At 41.0% G+C, this 18945-nt stretch overlaps 2 protein-coding genes across 2 annotated transcripts in view; one reads left to right on the top strand and one right to left on the bottom strand.

Annotated features, from left to right (window-relative positions):
• Positions 1-18490, top strand: part of Hsd17b2 (hydroxysteroid 17-beta dehydrogenase 2) — a 79825-nt gene extending 61335 nt beyond the window's left edge. The window contains exons 4-5 of the mRNA XM_047528968.1: positions 12880-13017; positions 18091-18490. Coding sequence (XP_047384924.1) covers positions 12880-13017; positions 18091-18428 — 476 coding nt within the window. The 3' untranslated portion in view covers positions 18429-18490. The remainder of the gene's footprint in view (positions 1-12879; positions 13018-18090) is intronic.
• On the bottom strand, positions 8793-9107 carry LOC124966277 (ras-related protein R-Ras2-like). The gene has a single exon (XM_047527300.1). It carries the CDS (start codon positions 9105-9107, stop codon positions 8793-8795), a length of 315 nt encoding a protein of 104 aa, XP_047383256.1.
• Positions 18491-18945: the final 455 nt, after the last annotated feature.

Here is an 18945-nt window from a genome sequence, read left to right as displayed (position 1 = left end):
AGTTTTTGCTTATCTTGGCAAGTTTCTATTACTGCTTCAATTCTGATGGATAGCTTTGCTGGATATAGCAATTTTGGTTTATTTTCTTGGAACATACCATTCCAAATGTGACCTGACATTTTTTTTTTCTCTTGAGGCTTTTAAAATTCCATTCTTGTTCTTTTTGTTAGGCATTTTAATTATAATGTGTCATGGAGAGTTTCTTTTTTTAAAATCTTGTCTATTTGGGGTCTGAATGTCTCGTATCTGGTTATCCATCTCATTCTCAAGGTATGGAAAATTTCCTGGTTATATTTCCCTGGAGAGTTATCCATGACATTAGCATGCATCTCACATCCATTTTCAAATCCAATGATTCTTTTTTTTTAAAATTTATTTTTATTGTAAACAAATGGGATACATGTTGCTTCTGTTTGTACATGGAGTAACAGCATACCATTGGTGTAATCATACATTTACATAGGGTAATGATGTTTGATTCATTCTGTTATTTTTTCCTTCCCCCCCACCCCTCTCACCTCTCTTTTCCCTCTATATAGTCCCTCCTTCCTCCATTCTTGCCCCTCTCCAACCCCCATTATGCGTCATCAGCCGCTTATCAGCGAGATCATTTGTCCTTTGGTTTTTTGAGATTGGCTTATCTCACTTAGCATGATATTCTCCAATTTCGTCCATTTGCCTGCAAATACCATATTTTTATTATTCTTTATAGCTGAGTAATATTCCATTGTATATATATACCACAGTTTCTTTATCCATTCATCAGTTGAAGGACATCTAGGTTGGTTACACAGTCTGGCTATAGTGAATTGAGCAGCTATGAACATTGATGTGGCTGTATCTCTGTAGTATGCTGATTTTAAGTCCTTTGGGTATAGGCCGAGGAGTGGGATAGCTGGGTCAAATGGTGTGTCCATTCCAAGTTTTTTTTTTTTTTTTAAATATTTGTTTTAGTTGTTGATGGACATTTATCTTATGCATTTATTTATATGTGGTGCTGAGAACTGAACCCAGTGCCTACACATGCGAGGCAAGCGCTCTACCACTGAGCCACAACCCCAGCCCCCATTCCAAGTTTTCTAAGGAATCTCCACACTACTTTCCAGAGTGGCTGCACTAATTTGCATCCCCACCAGCAATGTATGAGTGTACCTTTTTCCCCACATCCTCTCCAACACCTATTGTTGCTTGTATTCTTGATAATTGCAATTCTAATTGGGGTGAGATGGAATCTTAGTGTAGTTTTGATTTGCATTTCTCTTATTACAAAAGATGGTGAACATTTTTTCATATGTTTGTTGATTGCTTGTAGATCTTCTTCTGTGAAGCATCTGTTCATATCCTTAGCCCATTTCTTGATTGGGTTATTTGTGTTCTTGGTGTAGAGTTTTTTGAGTTCTTTATATATTCTGGAAATTAGTGCTCTATCTGATGTATGAGTGGCAAAGATATTCTCCCACTCTGTAGGCTCTCTCTTTGCATTGCTGATAGTTTCCTTTGCTGAGAGAAAGCTATTTAGTTTGAATCTATCCCAGTTATTGATTCTTACTTTTATTTCTTGTGCTATGGGAGTCCTGTTAAGGAAGTCTGATTCTAAGCCAACAAGTTGAAGATTTGGACCTACTTTTTCTTCTATAAGATGCAGGGTCTCTGGTCTGATTTCAAAGTCCTTGATCCATTGTGAGTTGATTTTTGTGCAGGGTGAGAGATAGGGGTTTATTTTCATTCTGTTGCATATGGATTTCCAGTTTTCTCAACACCATTTGCTGAAGAGGCTATCTTTTCTCCATTGCATATTTTTGGCCCCTTTGTCCAGTATTAGAAAATTGTATTTATTTGGGTTTGTGACGGTGTCCTCTATTCTGTACCATTGATCTTCCTGTCTATTTTGGTGCCAATACCATGCCGTTTTTGTTACTATTGCTTTATAGTATAGTTGAAGTTCTGGTATTGCGATACCCCCTGTTTCATTCTTCCTGCTAAGGATTGCTTTAGCTATTCTGGGCTTCTTATTCTTCCAGATGAATTTCATGATTGCTTGCTCTATTTCTGTAAGGTACATCATTGGGATTTTAATTGGAATTGCATTGAATCTGTATAGCACTTTTGGTAGTATGGCCATTTTGACAATATTAATTCTGCCTATCCAAGAACATGGGAGATCTTTCCATCTTCTAAGGTCTTCCTCAATTTCTTTCTTCAATGTTTTGTAGTTTTCATTGTGTAGATCTTTTACCTCTTTGGTTAGATTGATTCTCAAGTATTTTATTTTTTTTGAGGCTGTTGCAAATGGGGTTGTTTTCCTCATTTCCCTTTCAGCTGTTTCGTCGCTTGCGTATAAAAATGCTTTAGATTTATGTGTGTTGATTTTATAGCCTGCTATTTTGCTGAATTCATTGATAAGGTCTAGAAGTTTTCTGGAGGAGTTTTTTGGATCCTCTAAATACAGAATCATGTCATCAGCAAATAGTGACAGCTTAAGCTCCTCTTTTCCTATTTGTATCCCTTTAATTTCTTTAGTCTGCCTAATTGCTCTGGCTAGAGTTTCGAGGACAATGTTGAATAGAAGTGGTGAAAGAGGACATCCCTGTCTTGTTCCTGTTTTTAAAGGGAATGGTTTCAGTTTTTCTCCACTAAGAATGATGTTGGCCATGGGCTTAGCATAAATCGCCTTTACAATGTTCAGGTATGTTCCTACTATCCCTATTTTTTCTAGTGTTTTGAGCATGAAGGGGTGTTGGATTTTGTCAAACGCTTTTTCTGCATCAATTGAAATAACCATATGATTCTTATCCTTAAGTCTATTGACATGATGGATTATGTTTATTGATTTACAGATATTAAACCATCCTTGCATTCCAGGGATGAACCCCACTTGATCGTGGTGCACAATTTTCTGAATATGTTTTTGGATACGGTTTGCCAATATTTTGTTAAGGATCTTTGCATCTATATTCATCAAGGATATTGGTCTAAAATTTTCTTTCCTTGATGTGTCTTTTCCTGGTTTGGGTATGAGGGTGATATTAGCTTCATAGATTGAGTTTGGTAGGGTACCGTCCTTTTCTACTTCCTGGAATACTTTGAGAAGTATTGGAATGAGTTCTTCTTTGGAGGTCTTGTAGAACTCGGCTGAGAATCCGTCTGGTCCTGGGCTTTTCTTGGATGGTAGGTTTTTAATGGCTTCTGCTATTTCATTGCTTGATATTGATCTGTTTAAATTGTGTATGTCCTCCTGGTTCAGTTTGGGAGGAGCATATGTCTCTAGAAATTTGTCAATGTCTTCGGTAGTTTCTATTTTGTTGGAATACAGATTTTCAAAGTAGTAGTAGATTTTCAAAGATGTTCTGTATCTCAGTGGTGTCTGTCGCGATATTTCCTTTTTCATCATGAATTTTAGTAATTTGAGTTTTCTCTCTCCTTCTCTTTGTTAGTGTGGCTAAGGGTTTGTCTATTTTGTTTACTTTCTCAGAGAACCAACTTTTTGTTTTGTCAATTTTTTGAATTGTTTCTTTTGTTTCAATTTCATTGATTTCAGCTCTGATTTTAATTATTTCCTGTCTTCTACTACTTTTGCTGTTATTCTGTTCTTCTTTTTCTAGGGCTTTGAGCTGTAATGTTAGGTCATTTAGTTGTTGACTTTTCATTCTTTTCTGTAATGTGCTCCATGCAATGAATTTTCCTCTTAGTACCGCTTTCATAGTGTCCCAGAGATTTTGATATGTTGTATCTTCATTCTCATTGACCTCTAAGAATTTTTTTATCTCCTCCCTGATGTTTTTTGTTATCCATGTTTCATTCAATAGCATATTATTTAGTCTCTAGGTGTTGGAGTAATTTCTGTATTTTATTTTGTCATTGATTTCTATTCTCAGTGCATTATGATCTGATAGAACACAAGGCAGTATCTCTATTTTTTTGCATTTCCTAAGGGCTGCTTTGTGGCATAATATATGGTCTATTTTTGAGAAGGTTCCATGTGCTGCTGAGAAGAAAGTGAATCCGCTCGTTGATGGATAGAATATTCTATATTTGTCTATTGAGTCTAGGTTATTGATTGTGTTATTGAGTTCTATAGTTTCTTTGGTTGGTTTTTGTTTGGAAGATCTATGTAGTGGTGACAGCGGTGCATTAAAGTCACCCAGAATTATTGTGTTGTGGTCGATGTGATTCCTGAAATTGAGAAGGATTTGTTTGATGTACAGTGATGCACCATTGTTTGGGGCATAAATATTTGCTATCATTATGTCTTCTTGATTTATGGTTCCCTTAAGCAGTATGAAATGTTCTTCTTTATCCCTTCTGACTAACTTTGGCTTGAAGTCCACTTTATCTGATATAAGGATGGAAACCCCTGCTTTTTTACTGAGTCCATGTGCGTGGTAGGTTTTTTCCCATCCTTTCACCTTTAGTCTGTGGATGTCTTTTTCTATGAGATGAGTCTCTTGCACGCAGCATATTGTTAGGTCTTTCTTTTTAATCCATTCTGCCAATCTATGTCTTTTGATTGATGACTTTAGGCCATTAATGTTCAGGGTTATTATTGAGATATGATTTGTATTCCCAGTCATTTGGCTTATTTTGGTTTTTAAGTTGGCTTGGTTTCTCCTTTGAGTGGTTTTTCTCTAAGTAGTTCCTCCCTTTGCTGACCTACCTTGTTGTTTTTCATTTCCTCCTCATGGAATATTTTGTTGAGAACATACTGTAGCGCAGGCTTTCTATTTGTAAATTCTTAAACTTTTGTTTATCATGGAAGGATTTTATTTCATCTTCAAATCTGAAGGTTAGTTTTCCTGGGTATAGGATTCTTGGTTGGCAACCATGTTCTTTCAGAGCTTGAAATATGTTGTTCCAGGCCCTTCTAGCTTTTAGAATCTGGGTTGAGAAGTGGCTGCTATCCATATTGGTCTCCCCCTATATGTAATCTGATGCTTTTCTCTCGCGGCCTTCAAAATCCTATCTTTATTTTGAATGTTAGGCATTTTCATTATAATGTGCCTTGGTGTGGACCTGTTGTGATTTTGTGCATTTGGTGTTCTGTAAACCTCTTGTATTTGATTTTCCATTTCATTCTTTAGGTTTGGGAAATTTTCTGATATTATTTCATTGAATAGGTTGTTCATTCCTTTGGTTTGTATCTCTGTGCCTTCCTCCATCCCAGTAATTCTTAAATTTGGTCTTTTCATGATATCCCGTAGTTCTTGGAGATTCTGTTCATGATTTCTTACCATCTTCTCTGTTTGGGCAACTTTAGTTTCAAGATTAAATATTTTGTCTTCATTGTCTGAGGTTCTGTCTTCCAAGTGGTCTAGTCTTTTGGTGATGCTTTCCATTGAGTTTTTTATTTGGTTTATTGTTTCCTTCATTTCAAGGATTTCTGTTTGGTTTTTTTGTTGTTGTTGTTGTTGTTGTTTTTTTTTTTTTTTTTTGAGAATCTCTATCTCTTTGTTGAAATGATCTTTTGCTTCCTGCAGGTGCTCTTTCAGCTTATTGGTATTATCATTCATTGCTTGCATTTGCTCTCTTATCTCATCCTTTGCTTTGTGAATCATCTTAATCATGATATAATCTGAAGTCCTTTTCTGACATTTCTTCTAACATACTGTCATTGGATTCTATTAATATAGAATCTAGATTTGTTTGGATCATTTTCTTCCCTTGTTTTTTCATGTTGTTCATGTATCTTCCCCTCTAGTAGTGCAGATCTGAGGTATTGCAGATTTCCCCCTATAAGCTTATAGTGGCCCTATAGGTTTCCAAAACCCTTTCTTTAAGGGGATATCAATATTAGCAGTGCCCAATTCAGACACTATGCAATCCTAGACCAAATAGCCCCTATGAGGACAATAACAAAATTGTCATAATAAACAGAATGAGTTCAAATATTATTTTCAGTAAAACGGATTTGCAATAAGGTCTGCAGTTTCAAATGGAGGACAAAGAGGATGCAGAGGGATGTAGAATGTGGCTGTTAATGGGATAAGAAAAGAATATACAGAAGTTCTAGATAATAGAAAGGGTGAGAGTACAATCAAAAGAAATTGGATGTTAGCATGCAAAAAAGGGAGAAAGAGACTCTGAGGCAACAGGTAAGCAAAAGGAAAAGAGAGCAAGAAGAGTAAAGAAATAAAAACTTAAAATTTTTCAATAAGGAGAAAAAAATCTACAGTATAACAGTCATATAGTAATGAAACCTCCCAGTGTTCAGTAGCCTGATGCATGAGAGGTACCTGACAATGAGCTTCAAGTCTCCAGGAGGTGTCTCAGGATGGGATTTGCCCCACCTAAAGATGGGAGATACAGCTTCCAGGATTATCCAAGATGGCTGCTCTGGCTTGGAAATGTGTTGGCAAATGGGGAGCTGCAGTTCAGGGTGTGGCCGTGGTCAGCAGGAGGTCCTGGAGGCAGGATGGGGTTGGTCAGGCAGGGGTCCTGGAGGTCTGGTGTGTTTGGTGTGGTTGTGGGATCCTGGAGGCCTGTTGCAATCAGTAGGTCTGGGGTCCCGGTGATAGGGCGCAGTCAATTGGTCTGGGGGTCCTGGCGGCAGGGAGCCGTCAGTCGATGTGAGGGCCCCAGAGGCCGGGAGTGATCGGTCAGGCTGAGGGATCCTGGAGACGGGATCAGTCAGTCCAGCCAGGGGTCCTACGGGGCCTGGCTGTTGTCTCAAAATGGCGGCAGCCACGTGTCATCACACCTGCAGGTACTGTAACAATGAAATTCCAGGCGACAGCAGGCAGCTGGTGCTCCACTGGCGGTCGGTGATCAGTTTGCTGACTGTTGTCGGACATGAGGAGGTGAACCTCGTGCGTTGGGTGATGAATAGGTGTAAGGCAGGCGATGGACAGGTGAGAGGCAGGCAAATGGCAGATGATAGGTGCCTGACAGTGAGCAATCAAGAAACAGATATTCTCTGCTTGAAACCGGAGTTATGGAGCGACCCCAATGCTTCTTAAATTTGGTCTCTTAATGTTGTCCCAGAGTTCTTATATATTTTGAGCATGGTTACTTCTTTTCTTTTCTAAAATACTGTCTGAATGTTCAAGGGCAACTACTTTGTCTTCCAGCTCTGTGATTCTGTCTTCTCTATTAGAAGAGAAGTCTCTCTATTAGAGAGACTTTCAACTGAAAATTTTATTTGACTTAATGTACATTTCAATTACAAGATTTTCATTTGGTTCTTTTTCAATAGCTCTGTTTATTGAATATTTTTTTCATATCCTGTACTGATTTCTTTAATTCGTTTGGTTGTTTTTCTGTGTTTTCTTGGACTTCATTCATAATTTAAAAATCATTCTTTTGAATTCTTTTTTTTTTTTTTGATAACAGATCAACTTTAATTTCAGCACCTGAAGCTATCCAAGGCTATGCTCTATAAAGGTCATGGGACTGTTGTGCACATTCAATAAAGTGACAACTGTGCAATACCACTTAGTATCTCAAAATCAGGAATATACTTTTGAATTGTTTAAACACAATCCACAGAATTGAAAGCAAAATCAGAAGCCATCCACAGTTATACTAATAGTCAATTACAAGTTTTACAATTAATACTTGATATAACAGTCAATATATAGTAGGGGACACTGAAGGTGATTTCAGATTCTCATCTAGTTTTATTCAATTGGGAAGTTTTCTTGAACGGGGATAAAACTGGACAAAGATAGATACAACCAGGATCAGACCAGCAAGTAAAGTTCTAACGCAGTTTCTGTAGTTTCCACTTTTTTTTCTTTGTCGGTTAAACGTGAACAGTGAGAATTAAATACTTAATCTTTACATATATATACACAAGGTATGCTGTGAAAGCATATTTGCTTACAAACATATAAAAATACTTGTTAACTAGTGCAATAAAATAATGTATAAAAGTATATAGCAAAAACATTAATCATCTCTGACTCTGGAAAGATCAGTTCCATATTTTATATTATAGCAAACAAAAACAACTTTAGTTGTCTTCCTTGAAAAGGAAGACAGACAAAAATTATTCATTCTTACCTTTAACATGACTGTGAAAAGAGTTAAATTAAGAAACCAAGTACATGTTGAGATGCCAAAGTCCAGAATGAGTCCAACTATTTGGCCACATAGAACACTATCATCTTCAAGAGAGGAGTAATAACAGACTCAATAGGTAATTTTTAAACCATAAATACAATAGGCATTTTGGTATTTTGGCCACTGAAAAACAAAAGCTGTTGTTATCAAGAAAGGTCTGAGATGTCTCACTTGTGGATTTCATTCAGTGTATTTAAGGTTAACTAAAGTTGGTATCAAAATTTTTAAAGATAGGCAAAAAAATTCACATTTTTTAAGAGAAAAACCTCCCTATGCTTCTATTTAGAGTAACAGTAGGTACTACTGATTCCAGAAGTTAAAAATTATTTTACAACCTATAACTTCAACTTAGCAAACAGCTTAGGTTCCAAAACTAATTCATCCCTATTAAAATGTAAGCCCTTAAATAAAGAATGTGTCTGTGTACGTATACATGTATTTAAAAAGAATCGGATAATCTTTGAAGCAGCCTTAGTGTTTCCTTTAAATTGATCCGGAAAGAACCATCATATGAGCTTCATGGAAAGGAGTAGCTGGCTTCTTGATCTAAGGCTAAGACGGTGATCATTTGTCTAAGGCTAGAAAGGTACCAACATGACGTAAACCATGAGGAGAGAAGGAGGTGAGGCTTGTCCGGCAGTTGGTAGCTAATACTCAAGGGATTCTTAGAAAATGACACAATGGCAGCCTTTCTTGTCTTTTTCTTTCCGAGTTGGTTCTGGTGAAGGAGGACATTATTGCTCTTGAAATTTCCTTAAAACCCGGACGAGTTCATGAAAAGCTTGATCCACATTCATCCTAATCTTGGCTGATGCCTCCATGTACGTTACTTCAAGTTGCCGTGCTAACTGCTGTCCTTCCTCCTGGGTCACCTGTCTTTGATGATCCAGGTCTGCTTTATCACCAATTAAAATAATCGGGAACTCATCACGATCCTTTACTCTGAGAATCTGTCTTTGAAACTTACAGATGTCTTCAAAACTGCCTCTGTCTGTGACTGAGAAGGCCGACAGGAAGCCCTGGCCAGTCCTCATGCACTGTCCCCTCATGGCACGGAACTCTTCTTGTCCAGCTGTATCTAAATACCTGGCCGGGCTGCTCTGTCATCTACTGCGCACTGCTTTGTGTGGGAATCTTCAATAGTTGGAGCATAATCTGCTACACAATAGGACTGGATGAACTGGATGGTGAGCGCCGACTTGCCCCCCGCGACCACCACGAGCCGGTACTTCTCCTGGCTGGAGCCATCCTGCCAGCTGGCTGGCCATGGGGACGCCGCCCGCCCGCCCTAGGCCTGGCTCCGGCTCCGGGGACGTGTGCGGACTGTGGGCTGCGGGCAGGGGTCCCAAGTGCCGGGAGCTGCCGGGCAGCACGGTCTCGGGCTGGTGCGCAGGAGAGGAGTGAGTGCAGGGGTCAGGGGCTGCAGCGGTCAGGGGCGCGCTCCTCTCTCTTTTGAATTCTTTATCTGATATTTCATCCACTTCAATATCTTTGAAGTCAGTTGCTGGTGAATTAATGAACTTTAGGAGGCATTGTGTTACCTTGTTTTTCACAGTTTTTGTATTCCTGAGTGGATTTTATGCATCTGTTGGGGTGGATTTCTCTTCCACTCTTATGTATGGATCTTTTTAGGGCACAACCTTCTCCTGCCAAAGTGTCCTAGAGTGGTCTCGATTGAGACTCCCTTGCATGTGGTATCCACAGCCTTTGTGTTAATTCTTTGTTTTTGCTGTAAAAGTGAATGTTTGTGAGTGGGACCTAATGCCCTCTGCTAACCTTTCCTACTTGTGGCCAGGTCATTAGTTTGGAGTTCTCTTTTCTTCTATTCTTTGTATTAAAGTTTTTCTTAACTTTTAGTATAGTTAATCTGTGTGGGGGGCAAGGTGTGCTGTATCTGACTGGGTTTAGTTCTACAGCTGAGTCTCTACCCTGTGAACTTGTAGTGTCCCTATATATTCCCAGAATCTCACTGGAAAGGGGGAAATAAATAATAGCAACAACCAATGCAAACAATATGCAGAATAAAAATAAACACCTCGTGTCTATTAGGACATCTACAACACTAATTACCACAAACAGAAATGTTGGGGACAGCAATTACCAACAGCAAAACAATAACTAACTGTGAACTAGATCTGGCATTAAAGCAGGTTTCAACTATGCAGAGTATTAGTGAGTGCAACAGTGTGACCGGTGGGGGCAGGAGGTACAGCAACCAAATTCTTTCAAAGGATGTTAGAAGTACAGTTCATTGTGAGGAAAGAAAATGTGACGGAAAGATAAAGAGAACTTGTCATGTTCAAAATGTGAGCAGAGAGACTGCAGAAGAGGAGTAGCAAATGATAGTTATAAAAAAGGAGGTGTAAAAATAAACAGAATAAAACACAAAGGGAGAGAAGAAGGGAATTTGTTAATCAGAGAATAGAGTACGTAAAAAAGAGAAAAAAGAGAAGCAAAAACTGAACTCAACCAAAATAAATAAAAAACCCTAATCCTCAAAAGACAAGAAAAAAATAACTATTGTGAAAAATGCTTAAAATGAGAAAAAAGAAACAAATATGTATATGTGCCCATAAACTAAATGGCATAGCAAGAACACCACCCCCCCAGCAAGATTCTTAATGAAAAATGAAAGAATTGTCTCCAGCGAGACAAAGCTGTTGATGAGGATGGACGACACTGCCTATGCCCGGCTGTCCTTCTTTCTGTTCTTCTTGGGCTATGTACAGAGGGGAGGGGAGACGGGGAGACAGAGCTTGCTGGTAACCCTGTCCTCTTTCTGTGTTGCTCACCAAGCTGCCAACTGGAGTGACCTGAAACTGAAGTCGGTTGAAACAGCTTTCAGCTCCCCACTTCTGACCGGTGCAGAGTAGGAGTGAGCGAGATACACTGTTGATGGAGTTTTGTCTGGGCAGACCAGATTCCTGCACTCCCGGGGTGGGGCTGCTGCAGAATTCTGGGACTTAGGTCTAATCAGGTCTTGGGGAGTTTGCTGGGTGGTATCTACTCTAGAGAGATCAGATCAACACATCGGTAGGGCTGAGCAGATGCTGATCTTGCTGTAGTCTGGATCTCGGGAGCCTCCCAAGGATTCTACTTGATGGGCAGTGGAACCAATCCTCTACAGGTCTTTCACAGTCCACCGCCTTGGACATGGCTTTCCCAGGCTTAGCCCCAAGTGTATTCATGCCTACCTGTTTGGTTTCCTGGCCCTTTTCATCGGGTCAGGTGAGCTGCCAGATTCACGGGGAAAGCAAGTTGCTGTAAGTCTGACTGTTCCTCTGTTTCTCTGCATCCCCTGGATACAATCAATCTCCTCTGCACTGTTTCGCTCACATTCTGCTAGGTACACCCCAGACCACACAGTAGGCCCTTTCCAGGGCAGAATGGCAATGTTTGCTATGATCTCCCGGGTTCCCACAGCAGCAGGCTGCAGCGTGGCCTCCTCAAGATGCGCCCACCTCAGCTCTCCATTTGCCAGTCGAGAAACCCAGATTGCTTTTCAAACACCAGTTCACGTGCAGCCTCTGAATTAGTTAAGCTCACGTGCTTTTTTGTTCTATGGATGTTTCTGTGCCCAAGCTGTTCCCTGTGTTTGTCTGTCTGTGTGATACCTCCCCTTCCTGGGGATCCGTTCTGCTCACTGGCCTGCCTCTGGGGTATTCTTTCTTGTTCTTAATTCAACGTCCCTGAATTTTTGAGTCTCTAAGAGACGCAAATGGTCCAATATTGAATTTCAGTGAATTCCCTCCTTCACACACCTTGCTGAGAAGCAGTAATCACTGCTTGAATCCTGAGCCACATGGCAAATGCTAAATTTATTTTTCTGGGTGTCTAGATAGAGCACCTGAAAGCTTACTTGCAAACAAGCATCTGTCCTACATATGACAGACCATGAGGTAATGATTTAGGTCAGCCTTAACCAATGAGCCTTAATCAATGTTAGATGTGAGTGTGAGCTGTATTTTGGGGTCTCAAACTCATTCTGAAAACTTTAACTTTGGAATGGAAGTAGAATTCCATTTGGAATGGAGGCAAGAGACCTCAGTACCAAGAAGTTCTTCTCCTTTGGTGAAGCATCACTAACTCTGGAAGGATAAGTATCAATTGCAAAATGCTATAGTCAGAAGAACAAACACACACACATGTGCAAAATCCATTTTTGGTTTAATTAGAATCACTGGAGGATGGAAAGGCTGGTAGAACCAGGATGCATTAGAAGATAAAATCAGGGAACACTGGAGTTCCTCCTTCCATTTCTAAATATTGTACAAATGTCCTGATTATGTTAGAACGAGTAAAATATCCTCTATGGCTTTTGCTGGGATGTCCCTGGGCTCTCCAAGTACAATGGCTTCTTCTTTTTTAGTTTTTTAAAAATAGAGATGCAGTGGGCATACATTATTTAATGTGTACAGTTTGGTAAGTTTGTAAGTGTTTACACCCATGAAACCATCACCACAATCAAAACAGTGTATGGGTCCATCCTTGGCCAGAGAGCTTCCTGAGCCCCCTTTCTAGCCCTCAGTCTGCCATATCAAAATACCATACCCTGGGGGACATAAACGACAGAAATTTATTTCTCACAGTTCTGGATGGTGGAAGTGAAATCCGGGTGCCAGCAAGATCAGGTTCTGGAGAGGGCTTGCGGACACTGTGTTCTCACGTGGTGGAGAGAGACAGCCATCTTGTGTGAATTCATGAAAGGTCACTAATCCTAGGAGGAGGCCCAGCCTGCAGTTTGGTGTTGATTAAATTTATTTATTAGATGAATGAATAGAAGCTTCATGTTTGATTTTTTTTCTCCCATTACTCCCACAGGAGTGTTCCCACTGCAACAGATGGCTGCTTATGGCTCATCAAAGGCAGCTCTTACCATGTTCTCATCAGTCATGAGACTAGAGCTTTCCAAATGGGGAGTGAAGGTCTCTGTCATCCTACCAGGAGGCTTCCGAACAAGTAAGTGCCTGAGCCTGAGAGCCCTGTGATGTTCCACTGGAAGGAACCCTAAAGGTCCTCTGGGTCTGATAGGGCATGAGTTGAACCCCTCAGGGTTGTCAAAGACAGACACAGCCAGGTATTGTTTGAAGTGGTGAAAACAGAATTTACTCTGTAATAATGAGAGCTAAGCTCCATTCTGCTTTGTGCAAATGGGATTTGGGTGTGTGGAAGGGAAGACGGAGTGGGGTAGAAAGCAGGACTGAATAGCGTCTGACAAGTGGAAAAGTACATAGGGCTGGGCATTGTGGATGGGATGAAGGTGAGATTCAACATCCCACAGAGGCTGGGAAGCCAAGGCCTCAGCCTTCTGAGAGATTCCATTTCAAAGGAATGGCTCTCCTTGAGGGAGATGTTTCTGAGTTCCAAGAGATACATATTCATACTTAAAAGATGTTTTCAAATGTACCAAGAAAGGGGGGCCAGGAGCCCATCATAGCAGTGTGCTCGCTGGACCACTCGGAGCCTCCTCAGGCAGGCATTTTACTGAGGAACTGGTGTCATCTGAGGGACAGGGCTTGCTGGAAGCTATGCTAAAGTGTGGCCAAGTCTCTTAGTGCAGGGGTTTTGGCAGAGCTGTTATGTGCCCAGCATGCTGCATCTCTCCATGTCCACCAAAGAGAGGTTGGGATGGGTGGCCTCCTCTAAGACTCGAGAGGCAAATGCCAGTCTCTTTCACATATATTGTTTCTCTGCTTCCTTCCATGGAGAGCGTGAGTTAGCTCGAAAGTGATAAGCAAGCAGAGGCCATGCTGGGTATGCGTCCAGGTCCCCTGAGGCCCACTTGGAACAGGGCCTTCCTAGGACTCACACCTGCTTCCTCGGGCTTGAGTTTAATTTGATCTGTGAGAAAACAGCTAAGAAACACTCCTGACTGACTTTGACCAGTTTTGATCATTTTTCCTGCACCACCCAAACCTCTCTTCCAATATATAATCCATGGATCTCTTATAGGTTTGTTGATCTGGATTTAGAACTTATTTTCCTGTAGAAGTCTGAGTGGATATGTTGGTAACATTTATTAATTCCCCATTCTCATTGGCTAAGATGGTTTCATTCCTCCAACTTCTCTGTGTTTGGAAAACAGTTATTTTCCTCCTTCCCCTCTGAAGAAAATGACCCACCTTCCTTGACCCCTAGAGATTTTCACTCTCACCTCTTTCCTCCTGGAACTTCTGAACTCTTAACTAGGCCACCCCAAGGCCCAGTCTTTCTTTTCTGGGTCATCAAAGATTTGATTGATAACTTCAGTGAAGATGTAAAAAGTATGTCTAACTAAAGACCACATACTTGGAGGTCCTGCTAACCCAACAAAGAATAGGCCTAAACCTTTGAATGTTTGCTCAAATGTGCAAGATACTTTCTAAAAAGAAAAACTGAACTTTTGACTTGAAGCACTTGGGAACTTCACCGCTTGTGGGGAACGCTCAAGACAGCCAGAGGGTTATTTCAGGAGGAAAGGAAAGGCCACCCAGGTTAAGAGGAAGGGCCAGGACAGAAAAAATGGAGGGAAGATGAAGTGTTGGGAGGGATTTACAACTAGGGGACTCCCTGGGAGGGAGGAGAATGGAGGGGAGTTGATGGAGAATGGAGGTTGGTCAAAGACGAGACCAGTGTGCCAGGCAATGAGCCTGGAAGGGAAAGGGTACTACAAAGAGAGGGAAGCCAGACGGGAGCCAGTGGAAGAGGGACATGATAGACTGGGTCTTGCAACCTGGTAGGAGGATTGATAGTTTGGTGCACAGTCCTGGGAAAAATTCTAGCACACAGATGTAAAACTTCATTTGGATCAGACAGCAGCCCTGCGTTCAGGGATTCAGCATAACAATTATACCTAAAATTTCTGGGGATCTGCTCTTATCATACATTCTCATATATTCCTGGTGTAGCTGATCTTATTGCTAAATGGAGAAATATATCATATATATATATATATATATATAATATATATATGAAAAAAGTGGATAAACATACATAGTTGAACCAATGATTATGAACATTCATGTACTTAATGCCCAGATTAAAAAAATAAAATACCACTAGCACCCAGAAGTGGTGATCGAGGAACCAACCACTCTCTTGCATCTTTTAATGGTTATTTGTTGGCTTTTCTTTACATAATTACATCCATCCAAGTACCACCAAATAACAGTTTGGTTTTTATCAGTTTTTGAGCTTTGAAAAGAATGAATATGCATGTATCCTTCTGTCACTAATATTATGATTTTACATTTCATCTCTGTGGTGTGAAGCTGTGGTTCATTCATTTTTATTGCATATTCTGTGAATATGCCACACCAATTTTCTACTGTTGATGGGATATTTGGGTCAGTTTTAGTATGGTTAATGGTGGACAGTGCAACTCTGGACTTTCTGGTACATGTACTGAGGCTTCTGTATACATGAATTCTCCTATGCTATATACTCATGACTGATCAGGACTGCTGGATCAAAACTTTACCTAGCCTTAGCTTGACGGGGCAAACTGTTTCCTAAAATGTTGTTCCAATTTATACTTTCACCTTTTCTATATATGTTTTATTTTTAATCAGCACATAACAATTGTGCATATTTGTGGGGTACAGTGTGATGATGCAACATGTGTATATAATGTGTAATGAGCAAATCTGGGTAATTAGCATTTCCGACTTCTTAAGTAATCGTCATTTCTTTCATTTGGGAGCCTTTAAACTCTCATCTTATAGTTCTTTAAACAACATATAAGGCATACGTTTGATTGACATGGTTCTCAAGGTGAGGGTGCTGGGTGGGGGTAGTGGCAACCAGATCCCCAGATGCAGTGCCTGAGTTCAGGTCCTTCTTTCATACCAGTCGGACCCAGTTAAAAGTTGATATTTGATGAGTTCCCTGAAGGCAAGAGGCCAGAGAGCAGAGGGCAGAGAACCCAGGTATGGAAAACGATTCTTCATGTGTATATTTAATTGAAGGTAGGATAAGAAAAAGCATCTTATGAGGACACAGACAAGGAGCTTCTGGGGACATTCAAGAAGACAGGCCAGATTTATTTCCCTACAATAAAAAATAGCTAACACATAGTGCATGTTTGGCAGATGTGCGCTATCTCACTTAAACTCCACTTACCAAGTAGGCATCAGATGTTCTCCTCTTACAGTGAGAAGTTGAGGAGCTTTCCAAGAAGAGCTGACATGAGGCAGAGACAGAATTTGGATGCAGGTCCCATTATCAGTTTCATTGTTCCCCACAATGTGACTGGGGATGGGTGGGTTTTGGGTACCCAAAGTGGTAGATGATGGTTGACAAAAGACAGATGGCTTTGTCACCCATAAAGAGAGCTCTGGGGACTCTAGACAGAATATTCACAAGAGTGCTCCAAAGTTTTGAAGTGGAGAGGGATGGAATCTCCAGCCTGGGGAGGGGAGATGGGAGGGAGTCACAGGCGGGTTATTTTTGTTTCCCACAAAAGCCTTTTTAAAGACTCAGAACTTTCAAAGCAATTGTCAGGGTGATCATTTCTCTAGGTATGGGGTTGTGCCTTCCTCAAAAGAAGACTCCTTTGCATTTCCTCTAGCATAATTGGTTTCCAGGGGCACCCCACAGCCCCATGTCCAGGAGTCTCCCCAGTTAGCCAGCAGAGATTCATCCCTGCAGCTGTGGCTTTGAGGAGGGAGCATGGGTGACCACAGCCTTTCTGGAGAGTATTCTGGCAGGAACTATCAAGACTCAGAATGGATGTGCCTTTCCACCAGGCTACTGCAGTTTGGGGACTCTGGTCCACAGACATAAAGCCACAGTGCAGAAAGGCAGATGGCGCACGTTCCTTCACTGGAGGGTCAGTCGTGGTGGCAAAACCTGGAATGACTGGGAGTGGCTTTGAGAGGAAAGTGCCTGAGAGCTGCTGGGGTGTGGAAGGTCCTCTGTCCCAGGTTAACTCTGCGGCACTGATCATTCGTGACTTAATCGAGATCACCCACCAGAAGCGAGCTCTATAATTCAGTGCCGAGAAAAACAAAACAAAACCAAGAAGAAGAGCAAATTCCTGGAAGATACAGAGTATGATCTTTTTTTGTTTTTCTTCCTACCTGGTAAAATAAAATAAAACCAAAGCCTTCTGTGTGTATAGATGTATAAGCAAGAGAGGATTGTAGAGGAGGGCATAACCCTGCTAGTTACCTCTAAAGAAGTTAATTTGAAAATACATGCCTCTTCCTGTTATTCACTTTACAAAACAAGCAGGCATTGCTGCTCTGTTTCAGAGTAAATATATATTGTTTGATTTTTATATAGTAAGTAGTCATTGCCTCTATATCAAAAATGCATTTATATTTAATCATATGGAATTTATATGTTAAAACTTAAGCCCATATTTAAGTCATATTAACATCAAATTTAATATGTATTTAAAAATATATATAGATAGGATATTTCAAGTTGAATATTTTTAAACAGAGATAGGCATTACTGCTATATTAAAAATTATATAGTTATACTATATATGTGTATGTATATAAATAAAATAGGTTCTATGCACTGCATGTTATCTGCCACATCTATTTCCTACCCCTTGGACCCTCGACTGCAGTTAGGGCTGGACCCCGGCAGTTATCTTGTAGACATTATATATTATATGCGTAGTAGTCACCAAAGACATGCTAGAATGTTTGCGTCATCCCTATATGTAAGAGCTTCAAGTGTAAAGCACACACGGGCTCGTGGCCATCTCTTGGATTCCATTTATACAGGGTTCAAACCCAGGTGAAAGGAACCTGCCTTGTTAGCGAGGCCAGTAGCTGCTGGGAAGGGACCCAGGAGAGACCTCGAGGCGGGGCCCGTTCTACTTGTGGTCTGGTTGCTGATTCTGTGGGTTATTAAGTTTGCAAAAACCCAACCATCTTGAAAACGACAATGAACGCCCTTAGGAAGCACTATTTTGAAAGGTTTTTGCAAATGTTGGTGCTCCATCCTCCCCAGCGGAGGCCAGTCCACAAGCTGCTGCTTCCCCCATTCAGACTGGTCTTCCTGGCACCTGACCCTCCCTTTTTTCTTCTGTCCTAGGCATAGGGGGCACAAGTGAGAGCTGGGACAAGAAAATGCAGGTTGTCCTGGACCACCTGCCACCAGAGGTGCAGGAGGACTATGGCCGGGACTACATCCTCGAGCAGAAGAATTTCCTCCGGTCTTTCAAATTTTCTTGCAACCCGGACATCACACCAGTGATGCGCGTGGTCGAGCACGCTGTCTCCGCCAAGAGCCCCTCTGCTTTTTATGAACCCGGGAGAGATGTTTACATGTCTCTCCTTATGGCCTCCTTTGTCCCTACCAGTGTCGTTGATTATTTTTCGAAAAAAAATTATACCGTAGTACGGTCTTCAGACCTAGGCATGCCCAAGTAGAACAAGGGCAGTGGCAAGCGAATCTGTGTACTTCCCATTAAAGCCATTTCCTTCTCTCTGAAGGGTGTTGGTGGAATTGGATTTGGTGAGAAGGCTGGGGAGCAGCCCTGCGGAGAACATCACGTCCCTGCCACACACTGGGTCATTTCTACCTCGGAGATACTGCAGTTGGGTTTCAGGTCACACAGTAAGATGAATGCAGCAATAAAGCAAGTCACACGAGGGTTTTGGTTTCCCAGAGGATGTCAAAGTTGTGTTTGCCCCATACTTAGTTTATTATGTGTGCAAGAGCTTTTTATATAAAAAAATATATACCTTAGGTAGAAATACGTTATTGCTAGAACAAAACAAAAAACAAACAAACAAAACAACAACAACAACAAACAAGCTACCAATCACCTGAACCTTGGGTAAGTCACAATCTTTCTGACCCTGGATGATCTTACCTCCACTGTTGCTGGCTGCTGGCTGATCAGGTGGTGACTGCTGGAGGTTGGCATGCCTGTGGCAATTTCTT

The sequence above is a fragment of the Sciurus carolinensis genome, chromosome 16 (assembly GCF_902686445.1).
Source record: "Sciurus carolinensis chromosome 16, mSciCar1.2, whole genome shotgun sequence".
Classification (NCBI taxonomy): Eukaryota; Metazoa; Chordata; class Mammalia; order Rodentia; family Sciuridae; genus Sciurus; species Sciurus carolinensis.
This window is presented reverse-complemented; position numbering and strand designations above follow the sequence as displayed.